We start from the raw sequence: 16172 nt of genomic DNA, 5'->3' as shown, positions 1-16172 counted from the left end.
AGAAAAAATAATGGTTTAGGGTGTTATATCTTTTGGCATGTAAGGATGACTACAAAAGTAGAAAAAAAAGTTATCTATAGCAACCAGTTATATTTGACACTTGTCTCCTCTCCAGTTTTGATAAACTACATCCAGTATGCATGGGGCCAAATGGCCACACTGATCCTTTCTGTGGTTTTTAGGTGTTAGCTGTGGTCAAGGATTCCTGTCAATACTTATACTAGTGCTTCCACTAAAATATCTCATGATTCGATATGTAACACTTTCATTTTCCTCATGTTCGTCTTTCAAATGCGTTTATTGAAATAAAGTTTTAAAAGCATATGAAATAACAGGTTTTCAATGAATTCTTGCATATCTATTTACAGCTCTAAATAGAGATCTCTAAGGTAATATTTACAGTGTAAACATCAACTTTTTTTTTATTATAAGAAACATATTTGCCACAATTTTCACCTCACAACATATTTGTTTTGGTTTGAATACAGAAGTAATCTTCTTGAAATACTATGTGAAACTCAAAAATATAGTAAACTTGTTCTTCTGATTAAACAACTGAATGGTCTTCCTCAAAGGTTCTGCAAAAAAATGGAAAGAAAGAATTATTATTATTTTGCTGGAGTTACACTTCACCTGTCTTATGTTTTCTATTCAGATGCTAGTTGACTCTGCATGTTGTGTGTTTTGAAAGGATAAAGGTTTTTTAATGTGGACAATCAAATGTGAAAATAGAAAAGGAGTGACAGCATTATGTATGACAATTTTCAATAGTTCAGCACCAAAATTTGGCAAGTGCCAGAAAATGGTAATATGCCTATATAAACACATAGCAATATACTGCCCCATAGCTGTAGTCACAGCAGACCATGCTACTACTAAGTATCCCAGAAGTAGAGAGAACCTAGAATTCCCTGGCACACACAAGTGGATAAAGGTGTGTATATTTAGTTCAGGAACTCTTAGAAATTTATATTGTTATGAAGGCAGTTTATTTTTCATTTGTAGAATAAGTGCCTTTAAGGTGGAAATGGTTTTACTAAAGAGTGCTGGCCCACATATAGCATTCTGAGATCACAAACTGAAGCCTTGTTGTAGCAAATAAAACTATTATTTTAAATGACATTGTACAAGATTTTTATGACCACTTGAATGCTAGTTGGCCGTATAAATCAGCTGGAAGATTTTAATTTTAAACACATATTCTTGGTGGTTTGCAATGGCGAAAAATGTATCCAATGAGAGCAATAATGGATCTCAAATGAATGAGACTGCTTGAAATCCACAATTCAAAATACACAAAATGCTACAAATGTAAAATGCAGATCCCAATGCACAAACTTAGCTCTAGTGGTCAAAGTGATTTTTAACACAAAAAACAATATTTACAACCACTAACATACCAATGGCAAGTGGTTCAACAGCTCATCCATAGTGGCATCATCATAGCTTTCTGAGAATGGTGCTTGACTTAGATCATTATCGTCTCTGAGATTTGCGGGGTTGATGTCTTCTTGACTTTAAAACATGAAAAATAGAATTTTTTATGTCACACATTCCAATCCAGACATTGGCCACTTCATTTTTTGAATGTTTAAACAAAATAATTTTTTTTAAATTACTCAAATAAAAAATGTCTATGTGCATATGTATGGGCCAGTATTAACAAGCTTGTTGAGGTCAGAACTGCTTTGCTTTCAGTCCATGGGAATGCAAAAGCAGCTTGAAGCTAGGAGGCTGACTGCAGGCCATATGCACTTGTCAATGAATTCTGAATGAAGCAAACTTAAGCATCTCAAACTGGTGTCAAAAAGAAGATTACTGAAATATACTTGGAGCTAATATTCAGTCAAAAAGTTAAATTTGTTACTAAAATTTTCTGTTAATTAGCAAAACAGTCCTACCAAACTGTATATTCTGGAAAATATCTATAAAATGTAGGTATGACATTAGTGACAGCTAAGGATTGTAATGCTGCTCTCACCACAAATTATTGATTGGTTTGTCATTGGAAAGGACATTTCAAAGTAAAATCTTTTATTAGGCACCAAACCCAAAGAACTGCATCTGACCCACAAGGGTTATGCTATAGCATTGACATTCAAAAATTAGACAAACTCCAGACCTAAGGAGTGCCAGATTTTCGAAAATTACAGATTTTTGCACACACAGGCCAGTCTTCCTCTCGCCGCACCAGCGGACATCTTGCACAGTTCGTATATTTAGTGTAGCAAGCAAGACCTAACAGCTGTTTCTGGAGAAGAGCGTCATCAAAACATAAGTGGCCAAACAAATACTACAATCCCTGTATTGAAAATGCGATCCGAAATTCATGCCAGAAAACTGAATGAACCGGATTATCGATGGCCAGATTTTCAATTGTCAACCTGTATATGCAGTCTAGTTTGAGATATTTATAATCCTATTTAATATAAAATTACTGATATTTCCCCATAATAATATTTGCTAGAGAACTCAATTTAATTCCCAAATAAAAAACTAGCTGGACTTAAAAATTATTACATAGGTTAGCCAACACTTTCTTAAAGTTAGCCAAATGCTTATTGGACACATTTCCAAGAATGTTCAAGTTATCATCATGTGCAGTGTTCAGTTCTTTTCAGACTGACTTAACTGGCATGGGGAAGCATTAAAAACAAAACCATAATATTATACTGAATACATGCAGTCCTGTAGGTAAAGGTTTGCCACAAGCATGTACAGAATTGTTTCTGAATTTAATGTTCCAGAAAATAGTTTTACATCGTTATGCTAGAGGTGCAATTTTGTTAAGTGTTACTTTCTCTGGTTTATTCCATTAGATACAGTACACAGTAATCATTTTACTTGTCTGAAAAGAATCCAAATTAATCTCACAAGGTAATGACAATCATGACTAAGTAGATGTATTTGTCCTTCTACAATTGTCATTGCTAGTGCTATTTTAATTAAAGTCCTTCTGCTCATGTATCAATACCTTCTCTTTCCAGTAAGAACTGAGTTTAAGTATTTCTTAACTGCCATCTGCTTCCGAAAGCGGCTGTAGTTATCGGTAAAGACTGCATCAGAGTGACGTTTTACTGGAGCAGGATCTTCCACAACACTGTTGCTGTTATGAACAAAAGTAAATAATAAATTAAAGTATCAAAGGTTGTGAAAGTATTCTAAGTTGCAGAACAATCACAAAAAAGCTAAATGCTTGCAGAGTCATGAACTGTAAAAAAATTTACAAGAACAAAAGGTAAAAGGTAAAAATGGAGCTTAGGTATCATCCAAAAATTCCCCCTAAATGGGAATTAAATAAATTTTCACAGGATCATCAAAATAGCCATATAACCAATTCTTTTCAAAATACCCCACTATTTTAATATCAAGATATTTTTTGGTAAAAGCGTCTATATTGGAACATTCCAAGTGCCGGCTTCTTGGCTTATATCTGTTATATCTCTTGGCTTCAAAGTCCGTAAACCCGCTAACCTCCTTTATTGCTTATTCACCTAAATAGGGAGATATGCTTAGTCGTTCATGTATCTACCTTTGCCCTCAAGAGATCTAAAAATTGGTGTTTCTGTCTCAAGGCCAGATGCTAGTGCATGTATATTGTTAACAATTTATCAAGGGACCCTGACAACATCATCTGATTTCGTAATATAGATTTAGCACATGTAAAGAAAAAAATGCAGGGAAATTATGCTAAACTTAGAAATTACACAAAGCACACTTAGTAAAAAAAAGGGTTTAACTACCCTCTCTGCCCTAGGCGCTAGCCGATGAACTTATGGTAACTACAGCCCTACATTAAATTGATGAAATCTTTATGAACAGTTTGCTTGTTAACAATGACCTCTTACCTTACTCTTTTGCCAATCAGAGATTCTAAGTATCGTCTAGCAGAAAGCTGACCCAAAAGTTTGCTGTAACCACTGGTGAAGAGTCCATCAGCATGCCTAGATGTCCTGGCACAAAGGAAATATTTAACTGTTGTTTATTTGTTGTAAAGAATGTGTTTGTATAGTAAAAAGATAAAGCCACCAGTTGTAAAACATATAAAATGGTCATAGTCTGGAAATATTAGGTAAAACCATGGATTTCTATCAAAAATGTTTCTTAACATTTTAAAATATGTAAAGCTCCTTTAAAACACTTACTGGGCCCAAGCATATCCATATCTGCATAGTCATTTTTTTTGGAGCATGATTCAGTTGGAACTTTTTAATTATCCCCTTTCCCCATGTGAAAATTAGTTTTGCTCTATACCCTTTGCGCCCTTCTCATCACTGCCCAATTTCCTGGTATAATTATGACCAGATTCATTCAGCCACTGACTATAAATCCAGATAGTCATGACCTTGTTCTCTAGGGGTGTGTCATAGCAAACTTTGTTTATAGTCCTGCTCAACTGAACATTATGAGATTGAACATACATCATTAAATGAGCACTGTTCAGTGCTGCAGTAAGATCTATCAACACTGGGCAAGAACCTGCAGAAACACTAGAGAAGCCAGAACACAAAACCAAAAGAAAAAAAAATACATATAGGGTGTGGTTCAGAGGGGTTGTTAGGAAGTTATGTTGTAAAAATATGTTAAGGTGTTTAAAAAGTGCTTATCAGAAAATGATTGTTTACATCAGAAACTTTAGTAAAGTTTTGGCTTTGTGAAAGATGAATTTACAAATTATATAGTAGGTAGCACTGTCTGTCTGCTTGGTTTATATAAACGTATATGAGTATGTGTGTGGCACTTCAGCATCAAAAAGGTTAGTGAAATGAGTATAGGGGCAAAAATATTGACTACATGTTTCCAGTATTCAATTTTCCAGTACTACTCCTGTCTTCCTACATGGTCCAGTGCCTGAGAGCCCAGGGCATTAATGATCAGCTTCTTGGGGGCATGTATTAAAAGCTCACAAGAGGGGCAGCAAATGGAGCTACAACACTGATATAATTTACTGCATTATTTATGACCTACTTAAGTTTCTTTGGCAATGCAAAACAATTACATCCAGATTTTGGAGTGGTGTCATATATTCAGGGGTGTAGTCGTAAAAAAAGAAGAGGGGGCACGGTACTATCCATGGCGAGCTTGCATGCGCATCATTGTTATGTAAACTTGCCCGCCCCACTACGCCCCTGCCTATATGTCACTCGAAGGGGAAGAAACTTCCCCCAGAGTGATGTCATGATACCAGAACCTGCCCACTCCCCCATCGCAGGTCTGAGCCCATTCCCGAAAAAAGTGAGGGCACGGTGTTCCCACCCGTGTCCGCCCCACTACACCCCTGCATATAATGCAAACTTGTTTCAGGTCATTGTTTTAAAAAAATGAAGCTATGTGGCCAGCATTCTTAGGAGGAAAATAACAACAACAACAACTTTTTATATTTTTATATATATTTTTTTTGATAAATGGAGATAAAAGCTTTAGCAAAAGTAAAGATAAGACCAACAATTGGACACTAAACTAATGGTATAAAATGCCATTCTGGAATAACACTGGCAGTCTGTCATTATACTGACTCTAGGTACAATTCAGCCATTAGGCAACAAACAGCCTCATTTACCCACCCCTCCAATTCACCCGTTCTAACTCAATCTCATTCCCTCCCTATGGCCCCCTATATAGGTACCCTTAACTTTCTTCAGAACAATCCTCTGGCTACAGAAAAATATTCATGAGGACAGACAGTTCCAAAGTGAAGGTAAGTATGCATAATCAAGCTTTATTGTTTTAATTTGCTGGGCTGCCACAGAGTTCTGCTTTAAAGTCCACCAACAGTCATATTTTTGGGGGTAGGGTTATAGGGTTATATATAGGGTTTTATAGATCTCTGGATCTCTTGTAATGGCATCAATAGAATTTCAAATGATTGGCATGCTAGTATATCAATCTAACAGTTTCCAAGTAGTTTCCAAGTAGTTTGCTACTACTTAGGCCTTAGACTAACAGGCTTTTGTTAGTTTTGCTCGTATAGGTGACCATCAACCAAATGTCACGAGCAAATAAATAATTTAACTAAGCAAATCAAGTGTATTACAAGGGTGCACCAAGCTGTTTCATGATGTGGAAACCAAAACAAAAAAAAAACAGCCCCTAGCCTTGACATTTTTTAGAATTGTCACAATATTTTTGAAAACTGATCTTTTTTTTTCATAGAAGTGAGCTATCCTCTTGTTAAGATTATTAATGGTATTCAACACAACGAAAATGGCATTAATAACTGAAAACCTGTAAATAATAAATTTATTCTTTACCTGCCAACTCCCTGTGTCATGTCCAAAAAGAACTTCTCATTATCAGGGAGTGTATTCTGCAACAGATCCATGTCTTGTTTTAGGGATACCTGTGTCTGGTCTGGATCATTTGACCCTTCATATGGCAACCTGTTCCCTAGCCTACAAAAAAATAAAACAACAGATATAATTTTTCCTTTTTCCCAGTATATGCCATTTGATCACATACCAATTCAAATAAACAAAAGAAATGGAAGACAAATGACTGGAGTGCGCTAATGAAGATTCTGAAGCCTGAAACAAGCACTGCCAGATGTTCCAACTATAGGGCTGGATGAGTGCTACTTGCCCACTATATATTCATAATGGGCCCATGTACAGTGTAATCATATTGGGTATAAATACATAATAATGGGTACACCTTGGTATTCTCCAGTCTAAGCCAACAGGGTGCCAAAGCGCCTTAATACATGTCTCAAGAGTGCTTAACCCCGACTCAAGCAGTAGCCTGGTTCTTGTTAACTTTCAGAAAAACAGTTCTGCATTGCAAATCTAAATTCTTGTGTGCTTGGGTTTCTCATTTTGCACCAACTGCCTCTGCCACTACAGGCACTTTTGTTCACTGCACCTGCAATGGTGTTCAGACTTCTCCAAAATGTCTTAGTTGCTGCGTGGATGTCATTCTGATGTTCTGAGGTATACAGTCTAGGTTAAGCTTACGGGTTATATCTGGCCTTCATGATTTACCATACTGAAATTCAATTTAGGTGGGGATGGTAAGATTAAAGTGGAAGTGCTAGATCATGCTGGATGTCATTCAGCCAGGAAATAGGGGGCACTATCTGACCTTCCACAGCTTCTAATTATTATGAGAAGCTCACAGTGTGCAGTGAAATCATAGTAAGCAATTCTAGGAGCCTGAACAACAGCAGGTAAGGCTGGAATATAGCTTTAATTTAATATTTTCTGCTTTATCAAATCAAAGAATGGAACAGATAAAGCTGCTTTTGAAAACATTATAGGGGAGGGGTCTTAAAACCCCAAAACAGAATAGTCCATTGTTTTCATTGTCATACTACATTCAATGAGTCACTATTAGAGACTGGAAATGACACTAAAGAAACTGGAAATGTAAGGGTTTCTCTCTCCTTGCTTTTCCTCTGTCTGAACAGTAAGTTCTTTCCATAAGTCTGAAACTAGTACAACTCTTTGGGGGTCTATTTATAAATGCCGAATCTGACATTTACCAAACATTCCCTGTTGGGGAATCAATGGATGCCATTCAATTGCATGGACCTGGAGAATTCCCTACCAAAAATGTTTAGTGAATGTCAGATTCACTTCTTTATTAACTGACCCCTATCTGTATGAAACATTTAACAAAATGAAACCATTTTCAAATAATCTCTAAAAAACCTTAGATCTTCTTTTTCAGAACAAAAATGTTCACATGGAATTACAGCCTGTCAAGATTTCTTTCCATAATATATAATATCTCTTGTTATCCTATGATAAATTCCCTCAGCGTCTGTGTTGACATACCGCACGTCACTCTCTGCAGTCTGCTAAGTTTTAATACACTGAGATGACAACAAACCATTATGGCTATATGTGTTTAATTTGTTGTAAAATACATTGCAAATTATTTTATATGCATACATATCTTATACACATATTAATAGTTTTATTTTTGAAATGTAGTATTTTTTTCTTTGGTATAATGAAAACAGTATAACAAGGTCCAATTGGATGTGGGAACAGAACTTTTGGCAGAACAAAGTCCTCACCTGTATTTTTACACAGCTAGAAGGTTTAAATGGAGTGAAACTAAAGTCTTGGTCTAAAACCTCTGATTGCATACTGGCTATTGCTGAAAATACTCTGGATGAAAATGTTGCCTCAAGGGTAATATGAAGTGGGCACCAAATGGGGAGAATTTCAGCTTCCTACACCCCTGCCAATCAGTCATTTGGGGTCTCAAAGGATGTAGGGGACCTGGGCAATTTCCCAGTTTGCCCTACCTTCATGCCTTCCTAGATGGTGCACAATTCACTGTATATTGTTAGCATTTTTTTTGGTGCCAGAAGGAAGGAATTCCTATGTACATGTGCATGTGTTACATCATCCTGTGCCATTCAATCAAGAAGGGCAAAGATGCTGAACCAGGAAGAATAGCAGGTAAAGACATCATCGTTAATGACAAAGAGATTAGGGGGGTCGTGACCACTGCATCACTGAATGAGGGCACTTTGGCCGCTATGCTTCATTAGGTCTTCCATGATCTGCAAATGTGTCAAGCTTACTTATCTATTTTGGCAAAACCCTGAGCACTGTCAGAGGATTTGAGTTCTGCATTAAAGCCAGCCTAACACTAATTTGTGCACATTATCAAGCATTAAGCAAAGAAGAGCACAAAAACGGGCTTTGTTTCAGTATTTTGGGGTTGCACTTATTTATTTCTAATGAGCTAAAATGCAAAATACAAATCCAGTGAACAGCAGATTTGCTAGTTAAATGCACTACAGCACATGCGTATAAAAGTGCATATGCAGCACTGGCATAAAAGTATCAGGACCCCTAAGTAATGACTGGACACAGGTAAGACAAGGTACATCAATGCACCAAGCAACATACACAAATATCTGCACATGTGTTTTATTGGAATTTACCCTAAACTATACTGCATACTTCATGACCTGTCAAGATCACCATTCTCAAAACAAAACTTCTGCTATAATAACTTTTCATAGACAAAAACTTACTGGTATGCTTCTGAAATGTTTTATAAACTTCCTGAATAATCTTAGTTTGTAAGCTCTTGAAGACAGGGTCCTCTCCTCCTCCTGTGTTACTATCTTTATCTGACTGTCTTTTACATAGTTACATAGTAGGCCAGTTTGAAAAAAGACTTAAGTTCATCAAGGTTAACCACTAGAGAAATAAACATATCCCAGATATAAAACCCTATAAGACATAGTTTGTCCAGAGGAAGGAAAAAAAAACCCTGGTACAATTTGTTTCCACAGGGGAAATCGGATGATTCCTGGATCAACAGTCACTGTTTTTTTTACTTTAAATCGATAATACCAAGGTATAATTTGTGCTTCTAGAAAAGGATCCAGCTTTTTCTCAACGTTGTCTATAGTAGTTGCTGAAACTACTTCCTGAGGGAGCCCATTCCACATTTTCACAGACCTTACAGTGAAGAATCCCTTCCTTATCCGGAGCTTAAACTTCTTTTCCTCCAGACGCAAAGAGTGTCCTCTTGTTCTTTGTAATGATCTCAAAGTGAATAATTGGAAACAGAGAGTTCTCCATATGGACCGTTTATATATTTATACAGGGTGATCATATCCCCCCTTATACGTCTCTTCTCAAGGGAGAATAGATTCAGTTCAGCTAATCTTTCCTCATAGCTGATCTCCTCCATTCCTTTTATTAGTTTAGTTGCCCTTCTCTGCACTCTCTCCAATTCAACAATGTCCTTTTTGCGAACTGGTGCCCAAAACTGGACCGCATATTCCAGATGTGGTCTGACCAATGCTTTGTACAGGGGCAGGATTATGTCTCCATCTCTGCAGTCTATTCTTTTTTTCATACAAAAATGTTTAAAATATTACATATTGCAGCTTATCATTGCATGCTGTTATTAGGTCGATGATCTACCAGACCTAATTACAACCCCTATTTATTGTAGTGTAGACTAATTTCATCATTTGTGCTGTGGAAAGTAGAATTACTATGATCCTATTTTGGATTTAAGAGAGTTGGAGGTAGGCAAAGCTACTTGAAAACACAACTGAGAAAACAGTTAGTAAAGACACTTCAGCTCATACTGATTTATAAATAAATGGTTAACAATGAAGTAAAGTAAAGGTTGTAATCTTGGACACATCAATTCCAGTGTGTAAATATTTGAAGATAGATTACAAAGAGTGTAATGCTAAGATTTAAAAAGGTTTCCTAAAACAAAAGTAGGGAACACAGAAGTCCCGACTAAAAGACAGGTAGAAAGGACTCTCCTAGCTTTCAGGGCAAACAGTGACAAGGACATTGTATGCACCCCACTTGGATAAAAAACACATTTTTTGTACCTTGAAAAGATAAAATATATAAACATACATAAGTGGGAGCTCCGTCACTCCCACTCCACTCGTTTAAGAGTATTAGCACTCTTGCCTAGTGTACCAAACTATATTGTTGAGGAAATAGGCACATGTTTTATCCATTGGCAATAAAAATGTTTTTCAAGGTTTAAACTAAATTATTCAGAAAGTGGAGGAATGGCATTAGACTTGTTGCCAATCCACTTACACCTAGTTAGACCCTTATATTTTTTAAAATATAAAAATGATTGGCATAACTATGCTTAAATGCTGAATGAATTAACAAAACTAGAATAGATAAGATAGAATAGATAAGTATAGGAAAGCATGTTTAAGGAAAAAAAAGCAACTGTGTGGAGGTTGTACATATAAGGGACTGAGCATGTGATATGTTAAAATGTATTTAAATAATTTTTTTCCAAAAGTGTTATATTGTATTCTGTATTTCATTGTGGAGAACCTGTTGGGGATGCATGACACCATCATCTGGATTTTTGAAGTTATTGCAGTTGATTTAACTGTATTTTGAAATCTGGTGCTTCCGATGCATATATATAGACATTTCAGCCTTCCAGCCCACTTTGTGTAATTGTCTAAATCAGAGAGCAAATTATGTGAATGTAAACCTCAAACCTGGACCAACAGAAACAGAAATGGCATTCTGCTGCTTTACATTCATATAAAGAGATATTTTAGTGTAATTTTAGTAGAAACGTGTGTGATATCAAGGTCAAGAGCAAGATGAAATGAAAATTTATGTCTGATTAAATTTTAGGTTGTCTAACTCTGACACTCATTTAGAATGTGATTTTTGTTTGGCACACAGGAGGACTTCTTAGTATACTGTAATAATTCAAACATCTCACTATTACCCCTAAACATAACAAGTAAAGCTACATACGTTTTACATAAACCAAGCAGAACAATGATGTGATCAATAAATATCATCTGAAAATATATGGAACCTATACAACACAACTGAAGGAGTCAGGTGCCTTAAAATGTAACAGACAAGTATGTCACATATGAGAAAACTCATATACACTTAAAATTCTTTTAAATCACTAATATCACTAGCCCTGATTTTTGTAATAAATAGAATTTGTCACTGTGAAATGTTACAATATTGCAATGTGATTTGCTTTACACCTACAATATCTCTAACCTATTGAACTAAAACATACTTTTTATTTCATACAACATTTAAATAATATTCACAAAACACACATACACCTCTGCCTATGCCATAGGTAGAGGTATATGTGTTTGATGTGAATAATAAATGGTTTATAATGATCTGGTAGGTTAGATACCTGGTAGGTGTAAAAGCTCATTACATTATTGTGAAATATTTGACACTTGTCACATTGCGATGGTTTAGTCCTTAATTCTTATTTCTTGTTTATATCAATTCTATGAAGGATACATTGTGCCAATATGCTGTGGAGTAAATACAGTTTAACAATAAGCACACATTGAAAATGTTCCTCTGAGGCTCTAGAAACAAGATCTGTCTGCAGAGAATCCCGTGGCATTTATCCACCCGGGAATCCCATGAAATTCATTCGCCATGCTCAAAGCTAACACTTTCTACATCTACACTTTCTACATAGAGGGTAATAGTCTACCTCCACCAACTGAATGTCCTAGTGGAATACAGGATGGAATATGACTACTATATATATAGTATATTCCAGGGGGATGACACTGAGCTTCTTGCCTACAGAAGTCTTCTTTAGCTTCTCAAAAGGTTATAAAAATGTATATTACATATATATTATATGCCATTTTACCCCTTAAATGCAGCCATTTATTTTATTATACTGCACATGTTATGCTCCATTTTGAGACCCTTCATTGGGGTCTTCTTAAAATTATTTTCATATAATAATACCACACATTTAAATGTTCTTATGTATGAACCTCTCTAGCCAATTTGAAACGCTCTACTTTCAAAATCCCAAAAGATGTCTGTGTTTATTTCTACAATATAAGATGAGTTACAAATATAGAATTTTTCCTGTGCTACCCAATCATCTGCAAGGTAAATAAAAGAAAAATGGATTTCTGCATGCAGTGGATTGGATGGTTGAATTGTTATTAAGCTAGGTGAGCATTCACTATTCTAAATAGACACCCTCAATTCCTTTAATAAATCAGCCCCACTGCTTAGAATGGGAATGCCAAACACATTACTAGGTGATAAAGCCACTTTAAAGAAATACCCTGAGCTTATTCCCGCAGTTGTTTTTTTAAAAACCATAACTATCAATGAAGTGTAAAGAGCAAGATGAATTAAGGACTTGTAACTGTAATTTATATCTTTGCCAATTTTACATTTTACAATCCAATATCTTGAATCAAACTTGGCACTCAGTATATGTTTTCATACTACAGTAATTTGAACAATAAAAATATCTATACTAATATAGGTTTGTGATGTATTTTAATGATTTATGCAGTATAAAAACTCATGGAATTTGTAATGCCCTGTAAAGTGATCTAATAAATGACATCCAGGCTGTAATTCCCCAGAGGGAATGTGGCTTATTGGGAGGAATTGCAAAAGTAATTTCCAACCACATATGCTCCATTAACTTAAAAACTCACTTTAACTATGTGTCCTAGTACTTAAACAGTGTTTTAAGATATTTTCATAGTGGAGTTCTAAAACCACAAAATGGGAGAGATGTTAAAAATCTTATCTCTTTATCCTAAAAGTCAACTAAAATGATATTATTTGGAAGGGATAACAATGACCTATATTTGATTGGTTTAGTCTATCAACAAACATAAAATTTGGTGATACAAGTTAGAGCCCCCCATGCTTTGCAAGCTACACTCCACTACAGCTCCAATGCTATGTATATTGCAGTACAGGTTCAGACACAAACGTACTGAATAGTTGTAGGACTGCAAAGAGCTCCAATAGAGGTTCCATCTCCCAAGCCATTGGATGGGACAGCCATTGGTATTTTTGTTTGGGTAACAAAAAATGTTTTTGTGCTTAGGAGTCCTATATGGCTATGACTACAAATGTCACTGCTTTCATACTTACTACTAGCACACTCCAAAAACATGCAGTTAGCTTAATTGGATAAACCCCAGTATTGTCAATAGACAGTGTAAGCGACATTGAAATTGTGAGCCCCCTTTCAAGGACAGTTAGTGGCATGACTATGGACTTTGTAAATCGCTGCATGATAGGTCAATTAAAATAAAAGACAGTTTTATGGTAAACCAACTAAAATAAACCCATGAAAAAAGTCTTACCTGCTGTTAGAATAGGACCCTAAAGGAGGTAATGCGAGTGCTCGGAGGTAGAAAACACTGAACAAGGTGAGAGTCACCATAAGGTGGAAGATGGTTCTGTGCTCCATAACTTCAGCTCTGTTAAAGTACAAACCACTGTTTAGATTGAATCAAAATAAAACATAGCAACATATCATATATACCAAATCACTTGCCTCAGCCCTTAAAATTCATAACCCTATGCTGCGTTTAGATTACAGGTATTACTGCCTGCATTAAAACACACTTTAAACTATTTGTTTCTGTCTATAAATCTAACCTATAAACGTGTTACTAATTTCATTTTAAATAATGAAGACATCTCCAGAGCACTAATTGCATTTTATTTGCTCATAGGCTAACCAGCTGTATTTTAACATTATTATGATGAAAGCAAAGAGTGTTAAGCACTTTGAAGATTAAACCTAAAATTAATCGCTTGTATGGTTTGTTTTCCAGAATTATATACATGTTTTGTAAGTGCATTTTACTTTAGAATCAGAATATTTCAATGTGTATAATAGTCTATATATATATATATATATATATATATATATATTTATTTATACTTATATATAGCTAGGTATATAGATATAAATATGTGTGTGTGTGTGTATAAATAAATAAATATTTATATATAGTATAAAGTAAACACAGGTATTTTATTTTTACTTACAAATGTATAAATATATACACATACATATTTATTTATATATATGTATAAAGATATATATAAATATATATATATATATACACACATGTATATATATAATATGTCTATAATACTAAACCAATGTTACCTATAAAAAAGGAAGAGATACCTAAAACTTTCCAATTTACATATATAAGGAAGTTCTCCTTGCAATACCATGTTTCTTACATGTGACTTTATTTTGATTAACAATAGTTTCAGAATACAATCAAATATTTAACTTGATTGTATTGTATTATAGTAAACACACAGGTATATTATATATATATATATATATATTTATATATATATATATATATATATATATATATATATATATAGATATGTATACACAAATGTAGGTAAAAACAAAAAAGCTGTGTGTTTACTACTTGTGTGTATTTACTACTGTGTATTACATTACATTTTACCATGTGTTACATTTTATTATATATTACTTTTTATATTTTATTATATATATATATATATATTACTATATTGCTAATATTATAAACTGGTATAGATTTGTTACTCATACTATCACAATTGAAATAAAGTATTCTGTTAGTGTGTAGATATTAAATGTAAACTGATGTATCTTCTAAAACTCTAGCAACATTCAGAAATTAAACCATCATGTAAAACCACAAGAAATACATGAGCCAATTCCCCAAATCTATCCATCTATCAATATATCTAAGAAGGATACAACTATATTTTCTGCAGATCATATTCATGTATGTACTTACCAAGAATTGTAGGGCTTCCTCTACCCCGATGGATGTCCTCGATCCAAGAAACTTATCCCAAGCTCCCAATGGTACAAGAAGGGGATTGTTCTCTGTCCGAGGTGCTGAAAGTCCCAGGCTTTGGGGAAGAGAAGTGGTGCAGCTGCAAGTTGTGATGTTTCCCTGCTTGTCAGTGCAAGTTGTGTCCTTAGCTCCGATCCTTTCTTTTAATACTCTCAGGCTGCTACATGCTCCTATAAAACGAGTGGGGAGAGAAGGGCTGGTCAACAAGACAAACCCGAGTGCTATGTGTGCAGACGTCACTCCAGATCCCACAGGGATTCACTCCAAAAAGTCGTCATCACCTCCCTGGACTACAGATGAAGTCTGGGTGATCAATGAATTCCATAAGATAGGACTATGTAGCAGTTCATTTACTTAGGTAATGAATGAGTGTGCATCTCCAGTGTCATTACCATACAAGCACACCACACTGATCTTATTAGAACTATATCAGAGTAACAAATGAAAGCTGCCTCTTCTACAGACATGGACTTCTTTTTCTTCTATAAGCATGCATGGATGTCATTTCATTTTACTATTGTGTCCCAAACAATGATTAATAATGCAAGTGCTATAAATGTATTACCAGGGAGACTTAGATTGGTTTATTGATTCTCTTTGATTTATAGAATAGGTTTAATTAAACATGAATATTTGTCTGACACTAGTCAACAGTCCATGTTCTGTTCATGCACTGTTTTATCATGTCATCTACACAATAAACAAGATACTCTATTTAGATACAGTTTAATATTTGATAAAATGGTACAATAAAACATCAATTCATTTTTAGTTGTATTATTGACTATTAAGTTATGGCTGCATAGGCTATTGGGTGGTCTGTCCTGTACAGAGAGGAAAGTTTATAGTTGTTTCAGAGCTGTGCGAATACAGGTAGTCCCTGGGTTACATACGAGATAGGGACTGTAGATTTGTACTTAAGTTGAATTTGTATGTAAGTCAGAACAGGTACATTATTTTTAGAAATGCAATTATGTTTGTCTCAACTTATGGTTAGGCAGTGTGGTGTCAGTTACTGTATAAAATCCTCACTGTGGGTTAA

The 16172-nt window shown here is 35.0% G+C and overlaps 1 protein-coding gene across 1 annotated transcript; it reads right to left on the bottom strand.

Annotated features, from left to right (window-relative positions):
• Nucleotides 1–279: 279 nt before the first annotated feature.
• Nucleotides 280–15314, bottom strand: VIP (vasoactive intestinal peptide). Its single transcript, XM_072410443.1, has 7 exons — nt 15068–15314; nt 13610–13726; nt 6252–6392; nt 3849–3953; nt 2975–3106; nt 1401–1515; nt 280–578 (listed from the first exon to the last, which is right to left on the bottom strand). Exons 2-7 carry the CDS (start codon nt 13714–13716, stop codon nt 570–572), a joined length of 609 nt encoding a protein of 202 aa, XP_072266544.1. The 5' UTR covers nt 13717–13726; nt 15068–15314; the 3' UTR covers nt 280–569.
• Nucleotides 15315–16172: the final 858 nt, after the last annotated feature.

This window comes from Pyxicephalus adspersus, chromosome 4, assembly GCF_032062135.1.
Source record: "Pyxicephalus adspersus chromosome 4, UCB_Pads_2.0, whole genome shotgun sequence".
Taxonomy (NCBI): domain Eukaryota; kingdom Metazoa; phylum Chordata; class Amphibia; order Anura; family Pyxicephalidae; genus Pyxicephalus; species Pyxicephalus adspersus.
Note: the sequence above shows the minus strand (reverse complement) of the source record. Positions and strands in the feature narration are given on the sequence as shown.